Source organism: Typha latifolia, chromosome 3 (assembly GCF_019914945.1).
Source record: "Typha latifolia isolate L0001 chromosome 3, TyphaL0001v2, whole genome shotgun sequence".
NCBI classification, from domain to species: domain Eukaryota; kingdom Viridiplantae; phylum Streptophyta; class Magnoliopsida; order Poales; family Typhaceae; genus Typha; species Typha latifolia.
In genome coordinates, this window is record NC_133088.1 from 2307082 (window position 1) to 2331188 (window position 24107).

The window sequence follows — 24107 nt, forward strand, 5'->3', positions numbered from 1 at the left end:
ATAATGACCAAAACGGAGGGCTATCCGTTTCATTCAACGTTTTTATATAAAAATAAAATTTTAACTTAAGTTGCTGAAACATTTAATTTAAACGGATTGAATGTTTTAGAATGAGATAAAAATACGGAACTATACTTTGATCTCAGAATTAACGAGTTAAAAAAAATAAAAAGAATTAGGAAAACCATGCCACAAATGCTTTTCCAATTTTACAGGATTGACAGCAGAGAATTAAAAGACATTCCTTTGTGAAGTTTGAATTGAATCAATCCCCTTCAGACTTTCCTTCTCATCTAATTTCTCTTTCTCTACAGAAGACTTCGTCTCCTCTGCTTTACTCTCTCCCTCCAACCCCTCTCTAAACCTCGCATATATATCCCCTCTGTAGAATTCTTTAGTCCTCCATGCCAGTAATAACATCACGAGAGCTCCGGCGAGCGTCACCGCCGTGATAATGAGAAACGAACGCTTAAAGCACTGCACTCCAATGCAGGTCAACGACTTCCCTGACGACGATGGAACCAGTTTATGGCCGTTCTGCTTCATGGCCTCTCTGTCGTACAAGTATCCGGCGACTCTCACGTTGAGGATGTAGGAGCCCACCGGGCTCGCCATCCCGCCGAAGTTATATAATGTGGAGTAGTACTTGAGGCCGAAGAGCTCTGATATGATGGAGAGGATCAACGGCATGGCGGCGCCGAAGCAGAAGCCGATGATGATGGAAGCGGCGTAGAGGGAGCCCGGAACGCCGAAGGCGACGAGGAGGTGGCCGAGGCAGGAAACGAGGAGGACGAAGGCGAACATGAGTGGGCGAGGGAGCTTGTATTTGGCTAGTAGGATCTCCGACGCGAATCCGGAGGCAACGCGGCCCGTGTAGTTCCATATGCTGATGAGGGAGACGAAGGTGGCGATGCTCTTGGCCGGGTAGCCCAGAGACTCGCCTATCTGGCCCATGTTGTCGATTGCGGTCAACGTGCCGCCGACGCCGAAGACGGTGGAGACGAAGAGGAGGAACATGTCGACGCTGACGAGCGCTTGGAGGATCGAGTAGTCCTCGCCTCGATTTGGGGATTTGAAGATCTTTACAATGCGAGACAAAGTGAAATTTGTAGTATTTTTACTGCTAGCATTGCTCAGGATGGTGGTGGTGGGAGGAGAAAGGGGGATTTTTTTTGGTGGGTGGTTTTGTTTAGAGATGGAGATCTCTTCTCTTATTACGACGGCGAGAGGGAGGATGAAGAGGAGGAAGAGGACGACGGCGGCGCTGCCAGCGTACTCGGCGCGTGTGAAGGCGAATTTCTTCTGGAGGATGATTACGACCATGAGATACGCGGCGAGGGCGAGGGAGACGTAGAGGAAGTTGCAGAAGACCTTGAACTCGTTCGACAAGCGATTTGGGGGAATGATGCGGATGGTGCGAAGGAACACGGCGGAGATCGCCGCGGGGAGCCAGGCAATGAGCAAGACGAGAGACTTGGAGTCGTGGCCGCCGTAGAAGGCGAGGTAGAGCTGAGTGAAGACGGCACCGCTGAGACCGACGAAGCCTTTTAGAAGCCCGAGGACGATGCCGCGGCTCTCGGGGAAGTTCTTGACGCAGGTGACGAGCGCGCCGGTGTTGGCAAAGGACTGGGAGTTGGCGCCGACGCAGATGTAGAGGCACATCTGCCACACGTGCGGGCGAGGTGTGCGGCCAGTGATGGAGAGGTAGACCATGAGGTAACCGAAGAGGTTGGTGGCGGAGCCGACGGCGAGGATGAGCCAGGTCGGGGTGACCTCAGCGAGGAGGCCGGCGTGGATGCCGACGTTGGCGCCGAGATCCTTAAAAAAGCTCAGAGTGTTGAGCGTCTGCTGGTTGTAACCAAGGGAGGATTTAATGTCGGCGGAGTAGATGGCGAAGATGTAGGTGGCGCCGGCCGCGGACATGATGAGGAAGGAGGCGAACGCCATGAACCATCGGCCGGAGAGCATCTGGACTGCCAGGCCCATTGGCCCGGACGATAAAGATGACATCTTCTCTATCTCTCTCTCTCTTTCTCTCTACTCTTCTCTATCTCTAAACTCTATAAAGAGAAAGGCCATAGCTAGACTGGCATTGTTTCTATACCAATTAAAATTGTTGCAAGATAGTTACAAATAACACCCTATAAATTCATTATTTCATGGGCAACTTTTTCTATGCTAATGAACTTAGTAAGTGGCATTTGGTCCCGTGAACCAGCAAGTGGTAGTCGGTTTCCTTCTCCACCTCCTCCTTTATATCCTTCTATGTCGTTTTCCTTCTTTCTAGATAAGATTCTCCGAAGGAGGTCCGTTACTGAAACATCCAGATCAATGATAGCAAAATTAGTCAACGGTCATGGCTAAATTTTTGGATGTAACTTACGATCTTTAAAACAATGTCGGATAGGAACGTAGGATCAGCTTTTAGGTCGTTGATCCGCACCGACATTTGAACACAATCGTTTCAGATAAGGACTTGTTTGGGTTCGACTCGAGTTAGCCCAATCTTGTCCAAACTAACCTACTTTAGTTCTGGGCTTAGCCCATTTGGCCCATTTTATAGGTAGTTGGTTAGATATATTTTTCTCTCGAGCATAGTCTAATGGTCATTGATATATGTTTCTTAGTCTCGCTCTGCTTTGGGTCATTGATAACTTAGAAAAAATACTATATTTGAAATTAGACGAAAGATTCCACTTCTATATATTTTTTTATCAAATAAGATGCTATGTTTATAAATAATTATAATAAGGGGTTCGTTTATAACACTGTCAAAAAAAAAAATAGTGTTATTTATAATGTTCTTTAAAATATAAGTTTCTCTTACCTAACACCACATGACATTGTTAAATAATCTCAAGCATAGACTGATGGTCATTGATATATGTTTCTTAACCACTCTCTGCTTGGGGTTCTACTATAACTTGATGATGGAAGTAAGTAGGAAACAACCTCGGTTAATCGTGATTAAATATCTAATCACTCTTCTCAAATCAATTCAAGATTAAATAAGTGATTGTTAGGCCACCAAATCTCATGGATATGAGGATGGGCTTGATATAAATCTTATCAAAAAAGAAATAGGAGGAAAAAAGAAAAAGAAAAAGAATGTGCCTGTCTCATATTACCTAACTAATATTTGTGATTGGCCTATTAATATAATCTCGCATGCACCTCCCAGAGATCCAGCTCAACTAATCCATAGACAGATCTATATCTTTTAATAATTTTCCATTTCATAGTTTTGAGATTATGATCGTATGATGATTACAAAATGAATCAACTACACACAGAGCCTTCATAAACTATATAATATTTATTTCCCCAATGATATTATTGTAAAATATCAAATAACTATTTTACCTTCATTTTATTTCTTTCTTTCTTTCTTTAATAATAATACTAAAATATTCTTAGAGAATCTAAAATTAATCACATGACTATCAAACAGTATTTTTTTAACAGAAAAATCTAACAAATAATGACTAATATAAGGAATAATTTTGATGTTTTACGCATTGATTCCCTTAATTATGTAAAACATCAAAAATGTTCTTTATCCTTTAGAATTTTCTGTTAAAAAATACTACCACCTCAAGTTTCATTTATTTTCTTCATTTTCCTCCCTTTGTAATCTTTAATTTATTTTCTTTTTGTATATTTTTCCCTTTAATCTTATAACTTGGTGTCGCCCATTATTTCTATGTGTATAGGCAATAATTCAAAGAGTCCTGATATAATTATTCCTAAAAAATTAAAATAAATCAATCCCCATCTTCTCTGGTGGCCTGATTTCATTGACATCTCTAATGCAAGTCATGACCAAGCTTTGCAGTGGGTCATTTAATTTGTACCTTAGATTAACTTTCCAATATTTAAACATATATATTTTACTTGTGAAATATTGACAAGCATATACTCATATATTTCCATGTTATTTGGGCTCCCTCATCTCTCTAATAGAAGGGAGAGATATGTCTCTGGATCTTATGCAAAATTAAGCCTAACCTTAAACACTATTTAGCATGAGATCAAGTGTAGGGACAAAACCACTAGAAATTTAAATTAGAGACAGGAACATTAATTAGATCTTCCATCCAAATCTTTGGCCTTATCCATCACATGTAATTTAATTTCATCTTTCTTAGGAAACAAAAAAGAGAGGGATACTTCCTTTTTCTTCTTTTCCTTAATATTGTCACCATCCTAATCTTCCAAAATGTTGCAAAGTTAAAAGAAATAGTTTTAGAAAAAGTACAAAACTGCTCAAAGTTAGAGCATTTGGAGTTAATTGATGTGCAAAGACCTACCAAATGTCCAATAATTGAGGTACATAACAGCCTGTAATTAGTTGTCTAAAATGTAACCCAACCGACTTAGTCTGTTGTTTTGCCCATAAATTAGAAGTTCATAAGTTAATTATAAGATAAACAAAAAGGGTCGAGAGAGAGCCTAAATTTAAGCTCTCCAGTCCCAGATATGGTGAAGCTTGATGTATATATGTATGTATATAAGTAATAAGTACTTTTTAATCAAATTTACTTTCCAAACAATTAAAACTAACCAGTCAAATTAGCAGCTTAGGCTCAAATCAAACAAGCCCTAAATAACCACATTTCCTGCACTACACTGCAAGCAGATTAAAAAAATAAAGATAGAAGAAAAGTATAATCCAAGTACGTTTTTAGTAGTACTACAAGTCAAACCAAGAAGTAACTTTCATTTCTTTGTATATTGATCGATATACCCTTCTCCTACCTTAGCCTTTGCCACCATTAACCACCTCTCCCTCTTTCTCTTCTCCTCCACTAGACCTTCCCACCTCCACAGATCCCCTCTCTCCAACCTGCACCATCTTCACCTCTCCACCACTCGCCGTATCCTCCTCATTCACCGCCGCCGCAGCCGCGTCCGCCCCCCCGTCTTTAAACTTCGCGTATATATCCCCTTGGTAGAACTTCCTAGTTCTCCATACCAACACCAGCGACACGATCGCTCCGAGAACCGTCACCGCTGTTATAATTAGAAAAGAGAGCTTAAAGCACTGCACTCCCATGCACGTCAAGTCGTCTCTGGCCTTCCCCACCACTCCCCTGTTCTGCTTCGCCGCCTCGCGGTCGTACAAATGCCCGGCGACCCGCACGTTGAGTATGTAGGACCCGATCGGGCTCGCGACGGCGCCGAAGTTGTAGAGGGTGGAGTAGTACTTGAGGCCGAAGACCTCGGAGATGATGGCGAAGAGCAACGGCCATTGCGCGCCGAAGCAGAAGCCGATGATGACCGATGCCAGGTAGAGGGATTTCGGCACGCCGAAGGCGATAAGAAGGTGGCCGACGCAGGAGAGGAGGAGGATGATGGTGAGCATTAGCGGGCGGGGGAACCTGTATTTGGAAAGGAAGATCTCAGACGCGAAGCCAGCGGTGACGCGGCCGGCGTAGTTCCATATACTGATGAGGGAGACGAAGGTGCTGATGCTCCGGGTCGGGTAGCCGAGGGATTGCCCGATTTGTCCCATGTTGTCTATGGCGGTCAACGTTCCACCGACGCCGCAGATGGTGGCGAAGAATAGGACGAGCATGTCGACGCTGACGAGGGCTTGGAGGATGGAGTAGTCGTCGCCTCTCGCCGGAGCCCTGAACATGTTTGTGACAGAAGAAAGCTTCGAACTGTTCGAATTCTCCGAGCTCAGCACTTCTTCGGGAACTTTAGCTACCACCGGCGGCGGCTCTTCGACGACGGTGATAGCAGTGGGAGGAGTATTAATCTCTTGCTGCTTTCTCCTAAAGATCTTGATCTCTTCTTTAATGACGACGGCTAGGGGAAGGAAGAGGAGGAAGAGAAGAATGGCGGCGCTGATGCTATACTCGGAGTGGGAGAAGGTAACACTGTTCTCCACGACGATCATGACAAGGAGGTAGGTGGCGAGGGCGATGGAGACGTAGAGGAAGCAGAAGAACGGCTTCGTCTCCCCGGGCTGCCGCACGTACGGCATGATGCGGATGGTGTGGACGAAGACGATGGAGATGGCGGCGGGGAGCCAGGCGATGAGCAGGACGAGGGACTTGGAATCGTCGCCGTAGATGGCAAGGTAGAGCTGAGTAAAGATGGCTCCGCTGAGGCCGACAAAACCTTTCAGAAGCCCGAGCACGATGCCGCGGCTCTCGGGGAAATTCTTGACGCAGGTGACGAGCGCGCCTGTGTTGGCGAACGACTGGGAGTTGGCACCGACGCAGATGTAGAGGCACATCTGCCACACGTGAGGACGCGCGGTGCGGCCGGTGATGGCCAGGTAGATCATGATGTAGCCGAAGAGGTTCATGGCGGCGCCCATGGCGAGGACGACCCACGGCGGGGTGACCTCGTTGATGAGCCCGGAGAGGATCCCCACGTTGGCCCCGAGATCCTTATAAAAACTCAGCGTGTTGAGAGTCTGCTGATTGTATCCGAGGGAGGATTTGATGTCCTTCGAGTAGATGCTGAAGATGTATGTGGCGCCGGCAGCCGCCATGATGAGGAAGGAGGCGAAGACCATGAACCACCGGCCTTGGACGACGCGGACGGCGAACCGGAGGTTGAGGAAGCTGCGGAGAGGGGAGGCGGCATCGCCGTTCCCGCCGCCGGCGAAGACCATCGCTGCAGTTGGTGGTCGCTAATAGTTGGGGATCGATGTCTTTGTGTGGGAATTAATGGAGAAGGAGAGGGAGGATATATAGCAGCGCGTGTGGAGTAGAGTAGTTTGATGATGAATAGAATGATAGGTGTGTGGATTGACTCGGGGAGCGGAGGAAAGGACTTGCGAGAGGAAAGCCAGGTTGATTGGGATTTGTGGTTTTGCTTTATTTTATTTAGATACTAAAGGGAAATTTACAATTCTCACCCTTGGATATGGAATAATGCACTTTTGGAAAATACTTCAATATGTCTTATATGTCTTTAGAATTTATAATCTTAATCTCCAACAACCTATATTCATAAGCGGTATCGATTTCAAAACTAAATTACGTAAAAATAAATAGGCATATTAATTAATATGCGTCCCTAATTTTTAGATTAAGTTTTATTCTTCCGTTAAGATTTCTTTCTTTTATATATGATTGTGATAGATATACATTAATTATAGGAGATATCATTTAATATTAAATAATTTAAATTTGACTATTTTGAGATAAACTTTAATTTAAATATGATTATATATTTTTATATATTATTAAATTTTATTTTAAATCAATCTTACACTAATAAGAGATATATATAAATAATTAAAAAACAATCAAAGAGATAAAATTTAATCAAGTTAATTATAAAAAGACATCAGTACTCTTATTCTGATATATATATATATATATATATATATATATATATATATATATTACTCTCAGTTAAGGATATAATGTGTAAAACAATATATTTTAAGAATAAATAATTATTTATTAAATCGGTAATATTTTTTTAAAATTTTTGCATTCTCATTATATTCTTGAAAATCTTAACAACTAGATTTTCATTAAGACTATTAATAAATAATTACTTCTGCGTTGTGAAAGAATCTCTCAAATATTATGGATGGACATCATCTTATCTATTGATAAAAATTAGTATAAGATAAATAAAGAAACTATCAATGAATAAAAAGATGTCACATATCTTATTTGTAGAATATTTACCGCTAAGTTCTCAAATCAAAGAGTTTACTTATGAAAATATTTTCGATCATACTAATTAGTTAAAATATGATAAACCACAACTAATAAATTTGATTTTTACTATCTACATGCTTTTGGAATAGAAAATATGCAAAGATTTTTAATTTAATGGTGGATAATTAGTGTTATTTATAGAAATTCATTAATATATAATCAAACCTTATTTAAGATATGAACATATTTTCCAAGGAAGAATTCCACTACATAGACATACTTATTCACAATTTAATAACCAAGCATAAATTTATATATAATCTTAATTAAAATAATATTTATATTTTATAACTAAAATAAGAAAAATATAAATAAAATTATAGATGTACCTAATTTAAAATAGGATTTATCGGTAATGTTCAAGTTTATGTCGGCTAGTTTTTTAGGCCAATTTTCTTCTATCTTCAATCTAGCTTTTGGTCAAACTTAAATTTGGGAGATTAGTGGGCTCCAATTAGATAGATATAGCTAATTCACATAAATTTATCCCTTTCTCTTCACAAACTTATTAAATTAGATCGCCAGACTTATTAAATAAAAGGATTTATTTTTTAGAAGAATTATTTTTAAAATAAATTTATGAGAAGATTACTTATAGCTCGGTGTTTTTTAAATATAATGTTACTGAAAACAATTAGCTTAAGTTTTGATATCTATGATCTTTATATTTGATTTTTTATGCATAAAAAATATCCTACTTTTATTTTTCGTAACCGACAACTATTATATATAGGTAAGTTAAATTAATTATACGTATAAAATAATCTTAATACTCTTTGAATAAGTTTTTAAGATAAAAATAAAAAAGGGATTAGAATCATTAGATGTATTTTTCTCTACTGAATTAAAGGATAAAAGCACGGATAACTCTCTTATCCTTATTCTCCAGTATCTAAAAGAGCACTGATGCCCATAAATTTGGGAACCCTTTAGTGTCACTATTCGTCATTAAGACGTCAATTATTTGATGGAGAGCCTTCGTTGACCACTAGTCATGCCCACTTGAGAGATTCCACCAATCGCCAAATTCTAAATTGAGCGTTGAAAGAAGAACATCTTTGCCTATCTGGAGATGTTGAGAATGATGAAGCCATTACAGTCAATAGACTAGTCTGCATTCAAACTTCAACAACTCTTTTCAGTCTCTTCTCATCCACTGCATCTAAAGATTTCAGCTCATCTCATAATCATATTTGGGTCTACTCAATAGAAAAATATTAAATGTGCGATGGGTATTTTATGTTAAGATTTGAAATATTTCACAAATTAAAACACTGACAAGTAAAATAAAGCTCTGAATTTATTAATATCTTTTTGTATATATTTATTAATATATTTTTTTTTGGTCCAAAAAAAAAAAAAAAACTCTCATCTAATAATACCTCCATTTGGAAAAATATATACCTATTTAAGGGTGATGAACTGCTAGCAAGATAGAATTGAAGGAAATTCCAAGCTCAACAAAGTGTCATCTCACTACATATTAATGTGATTTGATCATTTGATGGTGACCCAATAATAATTTATGGTAATCTCTAGCTTGCATCCAATGAATTGAGCAATAATAACAATCCCACCATATATCATGGGCTAAAGACAAATTTATTACTATCTTATGAAGTTTATGAAGTACATTTCAGGACTCTCCTTTTTTTTTCCCACAGCAAGTAACTGTTACATTTGTCTAAAGATAATGTGCACTTATTTCCACTTGTTGAACAATTTCTTTGATTTATCCACTTGAATGGTTGCCATATATGATAGATGGCATTCATTAGTATCAATGCTATAAAGGCTTGATGAAGCAATAATATATACATATTAAAAAGAATATATATGTTAGAATATAAAATATAAAAATTATACTTATATTTGTCTAAAGTATGAAACTTTCATCTATAATTAAGTTCAATTTTCAGCCTCTTAAAATATCTCGAGTTTAGAAATGATGAAAAGTTTTAGAATATAAAATATATTTTACTCCTTAATAAAATAAATTAGACATAATAATATACTGAAGGGTTTGCTTTTGCTGATGGACACTAATTATTTTTGCTCTATTTCTTTTCATGGTCTAGTTTTATTCCTTCCATCCAGTTCTACTTCTGCTTCATACCCTATTTAATTACTGATACATTTTCAGACATGCATAATTATTATTTTCTAAGCTTTTAGTGTATCTTATAAGTTAACAATAGATATATATATATATATATATATACATATATAAAAGAACAAAATATTTTATTTTATACTTAAATTCTAAAATTGAAATATTTTGAAAAAATTTTAGCTTCTATAGTAACAAATAAAAATCCAATGATTTCTTTCTTCTCATAAGCAAATTTGCACTTTTTGGTGGCAAGACAATAAACCAACAAACATTTAAAGCGACTTAAGTGACACTCTCACCTAAATTAATATATATTTTAGACTCCAAAGCCAAACATTATAATCTGGCCACATGAATTATTATAGTTAACCTCACAAAATATTTTTTATTTAGTACTTCTGCAACAGATTAAATACTAGTCATTGTAATAAGAGGAGGTAAAATAAAAATTCTCCTATATGCTAACACTTCTACTACCTTTAGAAATTAAGGATGATGAAAACTAGAAAAGAATAAATCGCGACAAAGTAATGATCTTGAGAAGAAAAGAAGCAAAGAAATCAAATTTAAGTCAATGTCTAAGGATTAGTATCATTCACGTAACAACTAACAACACTAGCCATGCACATTTTATCTTATCTACACTTAAGATATCTCTCTAAATTTTTTTGAAATTTAATCTCTATCATCCTCATGATTTTGACTATTCCATATCCAAACAAAACCAATAGAATTTTGTCACGTAATCAATTCTAGATTGGGATGACCTCGCCACAACACATTGATTGATTGCTTCATATGTTTTACTTATATATCGACATACATAGACTATATTAATAAGTTCAACATCTTCTTCTTACGTATCAAACACTAATATATTAACTTATAGATATAAATGTTAAACTTATTGATTGCTGATATTTTAATATTAAGTTTAAATAATCGGTAAATATATATATATATATATATATATATATCCAGGAACTCGTGCAAGGATGCGTCTTCCAAAAGTGAAACCCTAATACCTCTCCTTTGATTTCCTCTTTCCACGAGAAGGATCCTTTTACAACGCATCCATGATTCTTATCATATATATTTCTCTAAATTGGCATCTTCTCCTCGTGTGGGGTTATTTTATGGCTATCCACACAACGTAGCCTGCCCTTGTTGACCCTTCTTGAGATCCAAAGTATATATTTTTTTCCTACAGCAATTATATGTAAATTAAGGGACCACTTTGGACTACTTTACGACAAGATCTTTGAAGTTTAATACAACGTGGACTTATGAGAGTCACATTGTCGATCATTACTTCTTAGTGTTCACACTAGTTAATTTTGCCCTTTTAATTGTGAATGGAATTGGACAGGTGAGCAAATATTTTTCCTTTTATTTTCTTTTAATGCTTAGCATTAAAAATTAGAGTGTTTTTAAGATACTAAAACTAAAGTAGAGTGTTTTTTTTAATAAATTCCTCTAAATTTAGCTAGAGAGAGTTTTTTTTATTTCCGAGCTCGTGAGCTACGTCCTTACTTTTCTTCTTCTTCTTCTTCTTGTTCTTGTTCTTGTTCTTCTCTATCATAAAGACATAGAACTGGTCATTAATATGTGGAAGGCGAAGGGAGGATGCCGGCATTGGTACGGCACTGTCTCTGTAAACATAGTCGTCTCCTCCTCCTCTAGTCCTCTATCCACAAGTCTATTACATGACACCATTTTCATGACTACATTCATAATTGCTTCTCTTGTTTTCTTCTCTCTCAGTCTGCGATGCTTAAATGAGTGAGACTTGGCTTATTCTACTACACTTCCTCGAGTTTAACTAGCTCAATCTTTCATATATATAGATGTGTGGGAAGAGTTATTCCAATTATCTAATCTAATTAAATAAGAACGATACCTTTTTTCTTCCCTCCCCCTTACTTAAATGATTAAATGAGAAGCACTTAATTCCAGCAACAATGGTTAGTACAATCATACTACCTATTCCTCTTTCTCCTTTCTAGAAAAGAAAAGGAAAAGAGAGGAGAGTTTCCAATTGATGTGAACCTCCACTACTACTAGCTAGCCTTAGTTTTGTTTTGTTTTCTTTGTTGGGTATGTGTAAATGTGTGTGTAACTTGTGTCCTACTTGACCTACTTGGATTTGTGAGAGCAAGAAAGGAGGTCAGGATGGACCACAATAAACTTTTAGTCCCACACCTTCTAGGCTAAAGGAAAAAAGTCTAGTGTCATTTAGTTCAATGAGAACCTGGCAAGTCAATATACTTTTGCACCTACTGTATGCTTTCACATTCTTTCTAGAGTTTTGATCAAACTAGTCTTTGTCTCAAAACTGTTTTTCCTACTGAAATGAACCATCCCTCAAGACTTCTAATAAAAAAGAATCTGTTTCACCGTATGTAGTTATCAATAAGATTAGCATTTTACTTTTAGATAGAAATGTAGTTAATTTTAATGCTCATCACGTTATCATCATCAACTGCAGGCCAAACTGTTCTTTATGCAAAAAAAAAATCATCCCTCAAGACTTTTAATATAAAACGATAGGTTTCGCTGTATGTAGTTGTCAGTAAAACGGTAATTATATTAATAATTTATTTTTAGATAGAAATGTTAATAAGTTAGTGTTTATATATGTAATTTAGTAAAATAAAATATTAATTTTATTAGACAATTTTTTGTTCTCACACATAAAATATTGATGATTATTAGTGTTTCATCTCCTTAAATAAAATGTTGATAAATTTAATATTTTACTTATACCTATAATAAAATCTATTATTTTTAATATTAAGTTTTAAAAAACTCCACTTGCAATTCAAAAGGTGATTGGATTCATTGCATCCTCACAAACTCTAGAGGCCATTTTTATTTTTTGTTGCTAAATATCAATATTAATCAGCTGGAGGTTTAGATCCATAATTTATATCATAAACTAGTAGAAGTCACTATAACGATGATGAAGAAAGATACATTCCTATCAATCTAAGTTGACCTACGTTTGAATTACAGGATGCCAAACAATAAATCTCCAATTTGGACTCAAACTTTAGATGGCTTCAAAAGAAGGCTACCACCCCTCTCCATTCACGAGTCTCATACCCATACTCGAAGAACTGCACGCCTAGCTCTTGGGAATCACAAACTTCTCAGCTGCATGCCGTCCTTATGATCATGAACTCATCGTGTTATCACCATCAACAGTTCAAGTTCTTGGAATCTCCAACTTTTTCACTTCCCTGAGAATGATTTATCTCAAATCTATTTCAATGCTATCCATCTCTTTCCTAAAGTCGACGAAGATGAAGGTGGGGGAATGTCCATTCATGGGAAAGAAATTGACACAGTCAATGGTCGGCATGCCAAACTTGAAGAAAAATATTATATATACATATATTTTGGAATCATTGCATTCATATTGATGCAAAAAATTTATGAAATTTACGGTTTGTTCCACATGGAATAAGAGAGAAGTTGCAAATGGACCACAAGAATCTAAAGGAGAAGTTGGAGCTTCCTGGAGTTGAGAGAGCTTTTTCATGGCTAACTTTGCACATCATGCAAGTTCTCTTTCCATACTTTCTTTAAAACTTTTTTTTTTGGTTATTAATAGTTCTCTTTTGCTAGTTATACTTTGCTTGGATTTCTGCTCCCAGTCTGCGGTCTTCATTGTTAATGGGAATGTAAAACAAAAATTAAAAAAATAACAATTACAATTTGATTTGAGCCACACAAGGAATCACCTCTTTTTAATTGTAGAAAATAAGATAGAAGTTTGTCTCATTCTATCTTTTTTTATTTTTTATTTCAAGAGGGCATGTTACCTTTCTTTTGGTAGGACCTTGGTGGTATAAATATGATGTTACTCTATTGCAACATGGTGTACTTTTCTTTGAGAACAATGAAATGGTTGCTCTATTCCGTGAGCATAGGCAAGTTGTTGAACTAATTATTGGTGCACTTCTAGGCAATGTTTGCTTGGTGAGATCTAAATGGCCTAATTTACAAGCATAATCAGATCTCAAGATCTATTTCTTGTGTAATATATCTCAATAAAGTCTTTTATTAGAAGTTAGAACAATACAAAGAATTAATTCCAGAATTAGTGTGTTAGATCACTAATCCCAATCTTTCTACAGACAACATTAAAAGTTCAAGTTTTGTAACCTCATCAGATTATGCAATATACCTCAATACACAGATAAAAACACAAGAGCAGAGAGAGTAGCAGAGAAGTTTTTAGAGTTCTGAAAATTGAAACATTTCATCATGTGAGGAATCCAACCATCAGATAAGAGAAGCCACCCAGTACTAACAAAAGTGGCCCAAAAGCCTTATCCTATCTAAGAACTGGATTAACAAAAGAAAAGAAGCTACTTCACATATCAAAGAACATTACATAGAAGGGCATAAATTGCTGTGAAGAGAGCAAGAGAGTTTATTTCTGTTACCTGAATCATCAAATTTATCCAAGAAACTCAGCATAAGAATGAGACTGAAAAGAGAAGAGGGGGAAAAACTGCTACATAATGCAATGAATCATTACAAACACCCTGGTGAAAAATATTTACAGTAGAAATGTTCTAGCAATCATGTGGTATTTCATTGAGGCAATGAGGTCTGAATACATCAATAAAGAATGGAATTACAATGTGTGTTGTTATTGCTGTAAGATGGCAAAAATAAAAATTTGCACAAGGAAAACTGCAATTGCAGTTGCTAGCTGCTGGTGGAATACAGTGTTTAATGAGCCACTGACATCCAGCTGACCGGTATTGAGATACTCATTCTTACCGGATGATGTAGTAACATTGACTGATAAGGAACCTGAACAGAAAAAGAAAAAAAAGTTATTGTGATGTTTACTGGTCATCAGAGAATACTTCTCAATGGACACTGCACGGAGTGTATTATAATGACTAATTGACTTACAATCATAATTTACCCAGCCTATCCGTTGATTAGCTAAGTCATAAACAAATATCTTATCCTTCAGAACAAGATCTGTCAAGAAAAGAATAAATACTTGTTAATGGAACATATATGGTGTAAACAGAAACACATTCTAAGATGAAATATTGAGTTATTATGCAACTTTAAGTTGGAAAAAAATATAAACCACCTAATCACGGGATGCAATTTTTTTTTTTCATGAAGTGATAACGTGAGTAAAAATAAAGTGTCAAGAAAAGTAACAAGTCAAACCCTGTTGTACCCAAGACTTGTCTATAATATAACATCCAACAAAGTCTTGCATGTACCACAGAATACTAGGCTAATTCAAACATGGGTATGACAGTAAGTTTTGAGCCAAAAGACATCAACAACCATGAAAAGAGACTTAAAACTGTAATGTCAGTACATACAAGTAGACCCAAGTCCAAAACAAAACTGACAGTTACCGGTTAAATACTTGAGTCAGAAAACATCTTAGGCAGCAAAACCATTAAAAATCATGTGGGAAGGAATATGAGATTGTGTAAAGATAAAGCTGAGAAAAGATAAAATTCCCTTTCCCTATATAAGCATTATCACAAATAAAGCCCGATGGAGGAAATTTACTCATGAAGTGGAATCTAAATTAGTGAGTTGACACTTGACAGAAACCTTTCCTTTTCTTCTAGTTCTGAATATCGGGGTATATACGGTGACATATTCATGCAAATGTAGATAGACATATTAGCAATATATATACACACACACACAACATGCATATGTGTGTGAATAGTGAGAACACATATGTTTGATGCATCTCAAGAAAAGAACTGATTGGAACTTGATGAAAAGTATCTGCCGCAAACCTCCTAATATAGTTATTCCTTGACCCTGGTTTTTTTGCCAGCCAATACACCATATAATAGAATTATCCTGCAAGAGAGAAATGTATATTGCAATTAGATTTCCAAAATGTCACAAGGTTCAAAATATAAAGGTGAATTCTGTCATCCTCAAAATCGTAGCTACTTTGATGGAAGAGCAGAAAAGGTAAAACATGTGAAGTAACTTACAACGGAACCCTGCTGCAAAAGATAGTCTTGAGGCTTTAACAGCATGGACGCACCACCCTTGAAATTCAACGTAACAGATGGAAATGACGAATCAACACTGTCATGGAAACAGAGATCCATCAGAATGGTAGGAATTCTACATTTCACACAGTAGAAACAATTCTGAAATTCCAAGAGGAAACCTGCTGGATGTGACAAAACATTGATTTCCTTTACTAACAAAGGAATTTACTGATGGTGAAATAGAAGCAATTATCTGCAAAAAAAGTCAAAAACAAATTTAAGTAGCATTAGTAATCAACAAAAGTATGGCTACAAGAGTGAGACAGAAAAATAAGCTTCTAGTTCCATTTTCTAAGAGTTCCATTGTACCAATGAATACTTAAGGAGTTAAAGAGAACAAAGTTAACATAAGGTCCATCAAAGCTCCTAGGCATACCAGGTAATGAGGCAATTCCTAGCCATCATGACCACTAAATGACTATAAAAATAAAATATAATACAGTAACCTATGCAGCTATGCCGGTGTGATTGCTCAATTTTATATTAGAATATTATATTTGGAATACCTATGTCATTGTTGGGCTTAAAATTCGGAAACTTATTGGTCTATTTTCAAGACATAACCAAGTAATAAAGATGGGGAAAATGAAAATGTGAACATTGAAAAGGTGATGATGGTACATAAATGGGGAGTAGACCTATTGGATATATTACAAGCATAGACCTTTTTTATGACAGATTTTAGTTTGCCTTTCATACTTCTCTTCCCACAAATGATTTTGTCAGTATTGTTTAAATAATGAAGTAAGCTAGTGGCACCATATTCTTCTACTGATCAAATTCATTAGTATGTCATAATTATTTATATTGTAGACTCAGAAGTTTATTTCGGCAAAAGGATCCTCTTGCCACGAGCCATCAGCATGGTCATAAATTAGCAACACAGGGTCAGAAAGATAGCCAAAAGATAGTATCAAGATTTCTCCCTGTATCAGTACATATAAGGTATTGTAACTATATGCGTCGATCAGTCCAAGCATGCTGACAGAATTGACAATACATACTTGAGCAAAGATATGGTTAAATGTGACTATCTCTTTAAACTTTCTTGGACATAAATTGACTGACCAACAAAGTGATAAGGCAGCGAGAGGCTTTCTGATAACAAGGCATAGGTCTAGGGTATGCTAGGCCACCTCGATGGGGTTGGATGTGAACGGAAGGAAGTGTACCGAAAGGAGAAGGGGATATAAATAGTGAAATTAGAACAGAATTGTAGAACTAGTCATCTGATCATGCACAATTATAGCCAGAAATCAAGACATATATCAAGTGATATCTAGGTCAGCAATTTGGAAGGAAATGACTGCACTTTACAGGGGCTGAATTTTAAAGGATGAGTTTTAAAAGGAGCCATAACAGATGCTTGCCGGACTGCTTTCAAAGACACCATATCTCGTTCAAATTTTAACTAGTGGTGCTCTCTCCAGGTTGCAGATGTGACATGCAGAAGGCAGTGGTTGCCAAAAATGGGCCTTTGCATGACATATTAAGGTACTAAAGTGGCCTGCCTAGCCGGGTATAAGAGAAGGATCATCTCCTTTGGTCCTTTGCATGACATGTTAGGGTACTAAAGTGGCCTGCCTAGCCCGGTATAAGAGAAGGATCATCTCTTTTGGTCTCAACTCAAAACGATAATTTTGGATTAAAAAGGGGTACTCACACAGTCAAACAAACTATTACGGATTATTTTATGCATATTTATATGAAAATTTAACTAGCACAAATTACATGAAGAAAATAAGAAGATGGATAGAGAAGCTATGTGTGGGTAATTGAATATTCAGCAGGAAAGCACCATTATTTGCAAAGAGCCTGCAGAACTGTAGTATGCAGATTGCTTGAGAGAAATGAAAAGCTTAACACATTACACTCACAGCATTAACAAATGGATCATAAGCTTGATCTGCAAGATAAGCCAGTGTGGTCCCTGAATCAACAATCGTTCCTTGTGTGTTTGATGTCATAAACAGCGAAGAGTCAATAGCTAATGTTTGGCCATTGACGGCAATGCTCTCTAGGTTCAAGTTGTAGTGAGGCCTATAAGTTAATAAAAGAGAGTCACCAAGAGCAAAACGATAAAGCATAACACAAGACATTCTGATCGCCTGAGGGTGGAGGCACACAACAATCGTTTAAGAAATTTCTTTCCATCAGATTCTCCAAAAGAGAAAGAAAGAGATGACAATATTAACTTCAAGAGATGACTTGTTTAGCTTCAGCAAGATTATTCACTTAAGAACCAAATAGTCAGACCCCCTCATTGTGGCAAGCCTGCTTTTTTAAGTAGGAGGCATCACTAACAAAATGTACTCTTAAATACATGGGAAAAGTTAAACTAGAAGTTGTAAGCAACTTAAAAGAAAGCAGTGTTGTTTACTACCTCAGAACACTGATAGATAACTCATCACACTTTCTAGTCCCATTTAAATCACCACATTCACATACCAATAGTTAGTAATAGTATAAGCACAGAGCAGTAATGTCACAACTCGCGCCTAAAGTTCAACAAGCTAAAGGGCAACATTAACTATGTAATTTAGGTGAACTTGTCACGCTAGGCCAGATGATAGGCTTCTATTTGAGGAATGGGAAGTTGTGATTTCCTAAAAATCTGCATTGTCTAAAGGCTTTGTTAGGAAATAAACAATAGATCATATGATCTAGTGAAAATGCATAAAAGACTTATAAGAAAATGTTATAACACAGAAAGCAGCAGGCACTTTGCTGATTAAAAAAGACCAAAGAGAAATCATTAACGGAATAGATATAGGCACTAAATAGCATCGTGGCATCAAATATATCATGAAGATCATCCAATATTGATAAGGAGATATTAAGCCCGGCAATCACACTATCAGAGATCACTTACTGTGATGGAACAAGTGGGGTATAAACTATTCCCGGCTCCACAATCTCGCCGATAACCAATATGCCTCCCCCATTATCTGATCCTTTCAAGCAATGAGAGAACACCTTAGGAGACACCCCTGAAGAGTACAATTGTGAAATGACAGATAAGTCATGCTGCCCAAAGCCAAATATCCCATCAACTGCTCTGTCCGACTTGGTCAGATCTCCGGACTGTGAGTTGCTACATCTGTTTCAGAAGTACAAGGTCATGAATAGATAGAAGCATATCACAACAGCACGTCATCAGCAACAAAGTGCATTATAAAGTTCAAGTTTGAAAGGAAAAAAATACAGCAACAGAAAAGAAACTGTGGTAAACAAACAACCCGCATATGAGTGTAGCTAATTAACAAAATAGTGAGTTTAACTTCCTTGTGGACAGCATTGGATAATGAAAAAATTCTCCATAAAATAGAATTGGATTTTTTTTTTGCATGTATACCCTTAAAAAAATCTCTTATTTGCTCGTATACCTCTCTAAAATTGATATTTGCATGTATACTACTCAAAATATCTGTTATTTTTATAAATACCCACTCAATTACTTTTCAAATTAAATCTCAATAATTTAACAGAAAAAAGATATAAATATACTTAATTAGAAGAAATATATGAAAACTATAATAAAGTTTTTTTTATCTTTTGTAATTTAAATTGTTCAAATTATAATTATTAACTAACTCCAAAAGATATCCATACAAAACGTAAGAGTTTTAAAGAGTATACATGCAAAATACGTCTGTTTTAAGGAGCACACATGCAAATATCAATTTTAGAGCGGCATACAAATAAATAAACAAATTCTGAAAATCTACGTCAAACAACCAAAAGAATTCAAGAAAAAAATGCCCCCCAAAAAATGGAAGTTCAATTTATTTGTCTCATATTGCTAAATCAGTGGCCAAATATTGCCCTGCATTCATAGGCCCACATAAAAACTAGACAAATCGACATTCAGCAAATTTGGTATGTTGGACCTATCACATTAGTGACCTGATGTGTTAGAAGGATGTTGATGCATCTATTGGATCAATGGCTTCTTCAACAATAATAAAGTAAAATAGGTAAGTTTGTCATAAGGTCAACACTAAGTGTGCTAAAACTTGTAAAAGATATACACCTCACAAGTGGACTACAGTGTAGGAGTATCAAAAGATCAAACCAAGTGATTTTACCCAAAAACGATTGTAGCCGAAGAGTTTGCAGTCTGTTCGTTCCCCATTACAGTATCAAAGTACAATGCGTCAGACACATAATATCCAGAGGTACCACTTCCATCACCATATTGGAAAGAATAACCACATAGAGAGCTCGAAGAACCGGAAGCAGAGCAGACTGCCTCTCCAGTTTGGAGGGCAGTTGTGCACGTATCATCTGCGCAAGTGATCCTCGAAGCAGTTGATGACTTGTCAGGGTCAAAGGATTCCAGTTGAATCTACAGAAGTGCAGATGATACTTACTTAAATTATCCAATATTCCAAAGGCAAAGGCATTGGGCAAATCATAGAAAATTAGTTTACCAGTTTTCCAAACTTTTTACTGGTAGGACCAAAGTTGTATCACAGTTGTCAAAGAAATTAGAAGAATTTGAGAAAGTGAGAGGCCTTACATTTAGTCCGCTGGATGATGGACAACCATTGCAGGGATTGCAAGTCACCCACAAGATATCGCTGCCCGTATCAATCTGAACATAGAATTCTTTCGCGGGGTTCCCCAATTTCACGCGGGTAAAGTAAAGCCTACCAATTAAAACTCAGAGTCAGAAAAATTTCTGCAGAGATAAGCAGAGATAAGTTAATTAATTACAATCTGAACGACAATAAAATCACTTGGGGGGGGTGGGGGGATTAACCGAAGTTGCAGACAACAAACAAGTGATTTAAGGGAATGCTAAAGAATAACGACTGAACTAAAATAACACAAACTCTTCTTCTTCTTCTTTTTCACAAAAAAAGAACCAAATTTGCTGATAAATAAACGAAAGATCATCAAGCAGGCAAGCAAACTCATTACAGAACCTCCAGAAAAGGTAGGAGCTCATCCCTCTTTCAATAAAGAAGAACAATTTCTCCTCAAACCAATCCAAGAAATCCCGAAAATCCCATCTTTTTAGGAGTCAATACCAAAATTTCCACCCAATTCACCAAGAAAGGACGAAAGATACCCAACGGCGAAGGGATTGGCGGAGCCCTCGACGGGGAAATCGACGACTCCGGCAGCAACCGACGGCGACGAGCCCATAAGAAGCCGACCATGGCGGGCCCTGTCTCGCGCCTTGAGATGCTCCAACGCAACTCCCCTATGCGGCAGAGCCCTCTCCAGCCTCAACCTCATCGGAAACTCCTCTCCGCCGGCCGTCGCCACAGCCACCGCGGCGAGGACCACGAAGACCACCACCACCACTACTGGCGGCGGCTTCATCTCCTACCAACGCGATATCGAGGTAAGAATTTTTTTTAAAAAAAAGGGTCTTTTCTCCTCCTCCTCCTTCCTGTAAAACCTTCCAATTCCTCTCGCCTTCTCGTTTCTCTGTCTCTCTCTCGCCCCCTCTTCTCTCTGTCTCTCTCTCTTTATACTTGGAGAAGAGAAGGTAGATAGGAAGTTTCAAAAGAGAAGTCTTTGGATTTGGGGGAGAAAGGAAAGGTATTACGTGAGGCTTCTTTGGAAGCTCATACGTCTCCTCTCTCCCTCCTCCCCACCCCTCTTGCTTTCTCTATTTATTTCTCTCCCTTTCGTCCTTTCTTCCATTGACATGGATGATGATGTTTAGTTTTACACCTCCTTAATACGCGTCGCTAAGATGTTCACCTCCAAACACCAAACTCCATTTCCCACCGAGATGCTGCAAACATTAACTACCCAAATCTAATAGAAATTTTATTTGCTTTCAAAGGGATATTGAATTGAAAGGAGATAGTTGAATCTTAAACTGTGACGACTTTCTCACAATTTTTAAAAATTAAATGAGTTATAAATTTATTTACGGTACGCATAAAAAAAAAAACTTTTTAGTTAAAATTAGATTTATTTTTCCTAATAATGGTAGTGTACCTCGAAAGGTACCGGGGAGTACGGATAAATACTTTGGGATTTCATACTTCTGAGTATTTGACCAAACTAGCCCTCTTCTAAATATTTTTAATTTGATGGTTCTTAAACTTTTTACTAAAAGAGGTTTATTATATTATATTTCCATAAAAAATATTGAACTCGTAAACGTTTTAACTCTAAGTAAAACACTAACTAAGATAAATAATTTTAATATAAAAGTAAAATTTTAATTTAAGCAACTGAAACACCAGCTTAAGCGAATTCTTACAAATAAAACACCAACTATTTTTTTAAAATAAATTTAAGGAGCAATTTATTTTAGTAAATAAAAATTAAAATAAAGTTAGTTTGGTCATTCACTCTCATACTTGATACTTCCCTACCTTGGCGAGAAGGATTTTTATAATATTGCTCAAGATAATTTAATTGTTGAAATGAATAAGCTATTGATAAATTTGCTATTAAAAGCATTTATTTTATGATAAATACTTTTACTAAAAATCCATAATATTTTGTATTATCCCCATCTATTCTACTTTCAAACACAATATTAAGTGGCTATCAGGAGTATAATAAAATTATATTCTAAGAAACACTTGGAATTAAAGTCCAGATATTGCTTAGGCACTAAGCAACTTCCACTATACAGTACATGAGAAAAGGGGAACATCTTTTTAGCCAGAAACTTAGCTAGAGTGAGACTTTTTTGGGAAGTTATCCTCTACCAATAACTTGTATCAAAAACTATATAGATATTTATGAAGTAGAAATGATTCATGACTTTAAAAAAATAAATATTTCAATTTTTGTCTAAAATACCTCTTATTTTATTTTAAAATTTATTTCTCTTTTTTTTTTTATCTCAATCATTAAGAAAACCAAACAAAATAAATATTCTTAAAGGAAATTTAGGATGCCTCATCAGCAATAAAAGGATGTTTGCTGTTTGGGATAAAGAGATGGCTAAATAGATAGATGGATAGATAGATAGATAGATATGGTGATGATCAAATTGAGTTCTAAAGTTACATAATAATAATAATAATAATAATAATAATAATAATAATAATACATTAACACCTGCCTTAAGTTATAATACTAAAAAATAGTAGATAAAAGGAGTTGATTGAGATATAGTCATAGATATAGATTATAATCTATTGGATTGTAGAGAATGGGGTATGTTTGTTTGGTGGCAGGCCAAGCTAATCTACTACGGCTTCTACTTCTTGTATTTTGTTGTGATGATTGTTGTGGACCAATGCTAGCTAGCTGGCTCTTTCTTGCATTATTATTTTTTAATCTTCCTCAAATCTTAATTATTTTAATTGATTAGTATATTAGAGGTAGGAGAAGTTGGAATTGACAATGCTTATTATACATTGTTTATGTCTTTATCTTGGTTTTATTATTTATCTTCTTCTTCTTCTTCTCCTTTTTATGTGAATGGCAGCTTATAGTATAATATACATTGTAGTTATTTTGTGATTACTACTTTGCTTTTAGCAATTTATAACTTAATTCTCTCTTGTTTTGAGTATAATTTTTATATTTCATATTTCACTCTGAGTTAAATATTTGATCATTTTTCTTAGATAAATATGTATAGAATGATAGTAATGCCTCTTTATATATATATAGGCACTTGTTAGAAAGTAGAGGAGATAAAAGGATATATATTCCTTATTCCCTATTAAGTGTCCTTCAGAATTTTTTTGTCATCAACTACCTAAAAGATGATTGATGTCAGAACTATAACATGAAATCATAGGTTGTTATGCGGCAAGTTGGTGAAAAAAAAACAGACTTCTAAAAGAGTTTTAAAGCTCTTCATTCTTGTTCAATTGTGGTGAACTGAGAGGAAGTTTCTTCTCCCTATATATTAGTCATGAGATTAAAGATTAATTCAAGGGTTACCATTCTTCACTAGATTGTATCAACTCATCTCTTTTCTCAACAAACATGTCATTGATTAACATACCAATCTAACATAATTATTAAAATTTTTGACTCGGCTTAACTTAACCTGATATGGATCAAATCCGACCCGATTGCCACCCTAGTACTGTCCTCCATCTCTCTATGTATGTAAAATAATTTGTCTAATGAGCTTCAAGAGCAAGTTCCATAACTCTCTTTTAATTATCTTCACTTTATTTTATCCTTGGAAAAAGCATTTAGGCATGAACTTTTTATCCCATCAAAAGGACACCCTTTGGCAACTTTAATTTAAACTGAACCACTAAAATTAACATGTAA

At 36.1% G+C, this 24107-nt stretch overlaps 3 protein-coding genes across 3 annotated transcripts; all 3 read right to left on the bottom strand.

Annotated features, from left to right (window-relative positions):
* Positions 1–175: 175 nt before the first annotated feature.
* Positions 176–2213, bottom strand: LOC140783567 (protein NUCLEAR FUSION DEFECTIVE 4-like). Its single transcript, XM_073130484.1, has one exon. It carries the CDS (start codon positions 2008–2010, stop codon positions 232–234), a length of 1779 nt encoding a protein of 592 aa, XP_072986585.1. The 5' UTR covers positions 2011–2213; the 3' UTR covers positions 176–231.
* A 2329-nt stretch (positions 2214–4542) lies between these two features.
* On the bottom strand, positions 4543–6903 carry LOC140783651 (protein NUCLEAR FUSION DEFECTIVE 4-like). Its single transcript, XM_073130599.1, has one exon. The coding sequence runs from the start codon at positions 6629–6631 to the stop codon at positions 4760–4762; it is 1872 nt and encodes a 623-aa protein (XP_072986700.1). The 5' UTR covers positions 6632–6903; the 3' UTR covers positions 4543–4759.
* A 7489-nt stretch (positions 6904–14392) lies between these two features.
* On the bottom strand, positions 14393–21543 carry LOC140783652 (aspartic proteinase 36). The gene is made up of 10 exons (XM_073130600.1): positions 20962–21543; positions 20407–20536; positions 19973–20232; positions 18757–18984; positions 17762–17924; positions 16004–16077; positions 15822–15918; positions 15615–15681; positions 14746–14817; positions 14393–14640 (listed from the first exon to the last, which is right to left on the bottom strand). The coding sequence occupies exons 1-10, from the start codon at positions 21216–21218 to the stop codon at positions 14474–14476; spliced, it is 1515 nt and encodes a 504-aa protein (XP_072986701.1). The 5' UTR covers positions 21219–21543; the 3' UTR covers positions 14393–14473.
* Positions 21544–24107: the final 2564 nt, after the last annotated feature.

What these genes read in the sequence shown, in the direction of transcription:
- LOC140783567 (XM_073130484.1), bottom strand. Translation starts at nt 2,010, where the DNA reads ATGTCATCTTTATCGTCCGGGCCAATGGGCCTGGCAGTCCAGATGCTC.
- LOC140783651 (XM_073130599.1), bottom strand. Translation starts at nt 6,631, where the DNA reads ATGGTCTTCGCCGGCGGCGGGAACGGCGATGCCGCCTCCCCTCTCCGC.
- LOC140783652 (XM_073130600.1), bottom strand. Translation starts at nt 21,218, where the DNA reads ATGAAGCCGCCGCCAGTAGTGGTGGTGGTGGTCTTCGTGGTCCTCGCC. An exon ending in TCGGCTACAATCGTTTTTGG is followed by an intron (nt 18,985 to 19,972) that starts GTAAAATCACTT and finishes CTTCTGAAACAG; the next exon opens with ATGTAGCAACTCACAGTCCG. An exon ending in AGGCTGGGTAAATTATGATT is followed by an intron (nt 14,641 to 14,745) that starts GTAAGTCAATTA and finishes TTTTCTGTTCAG; the next exon opens with GTTCCTTATCAGTCAATGTT.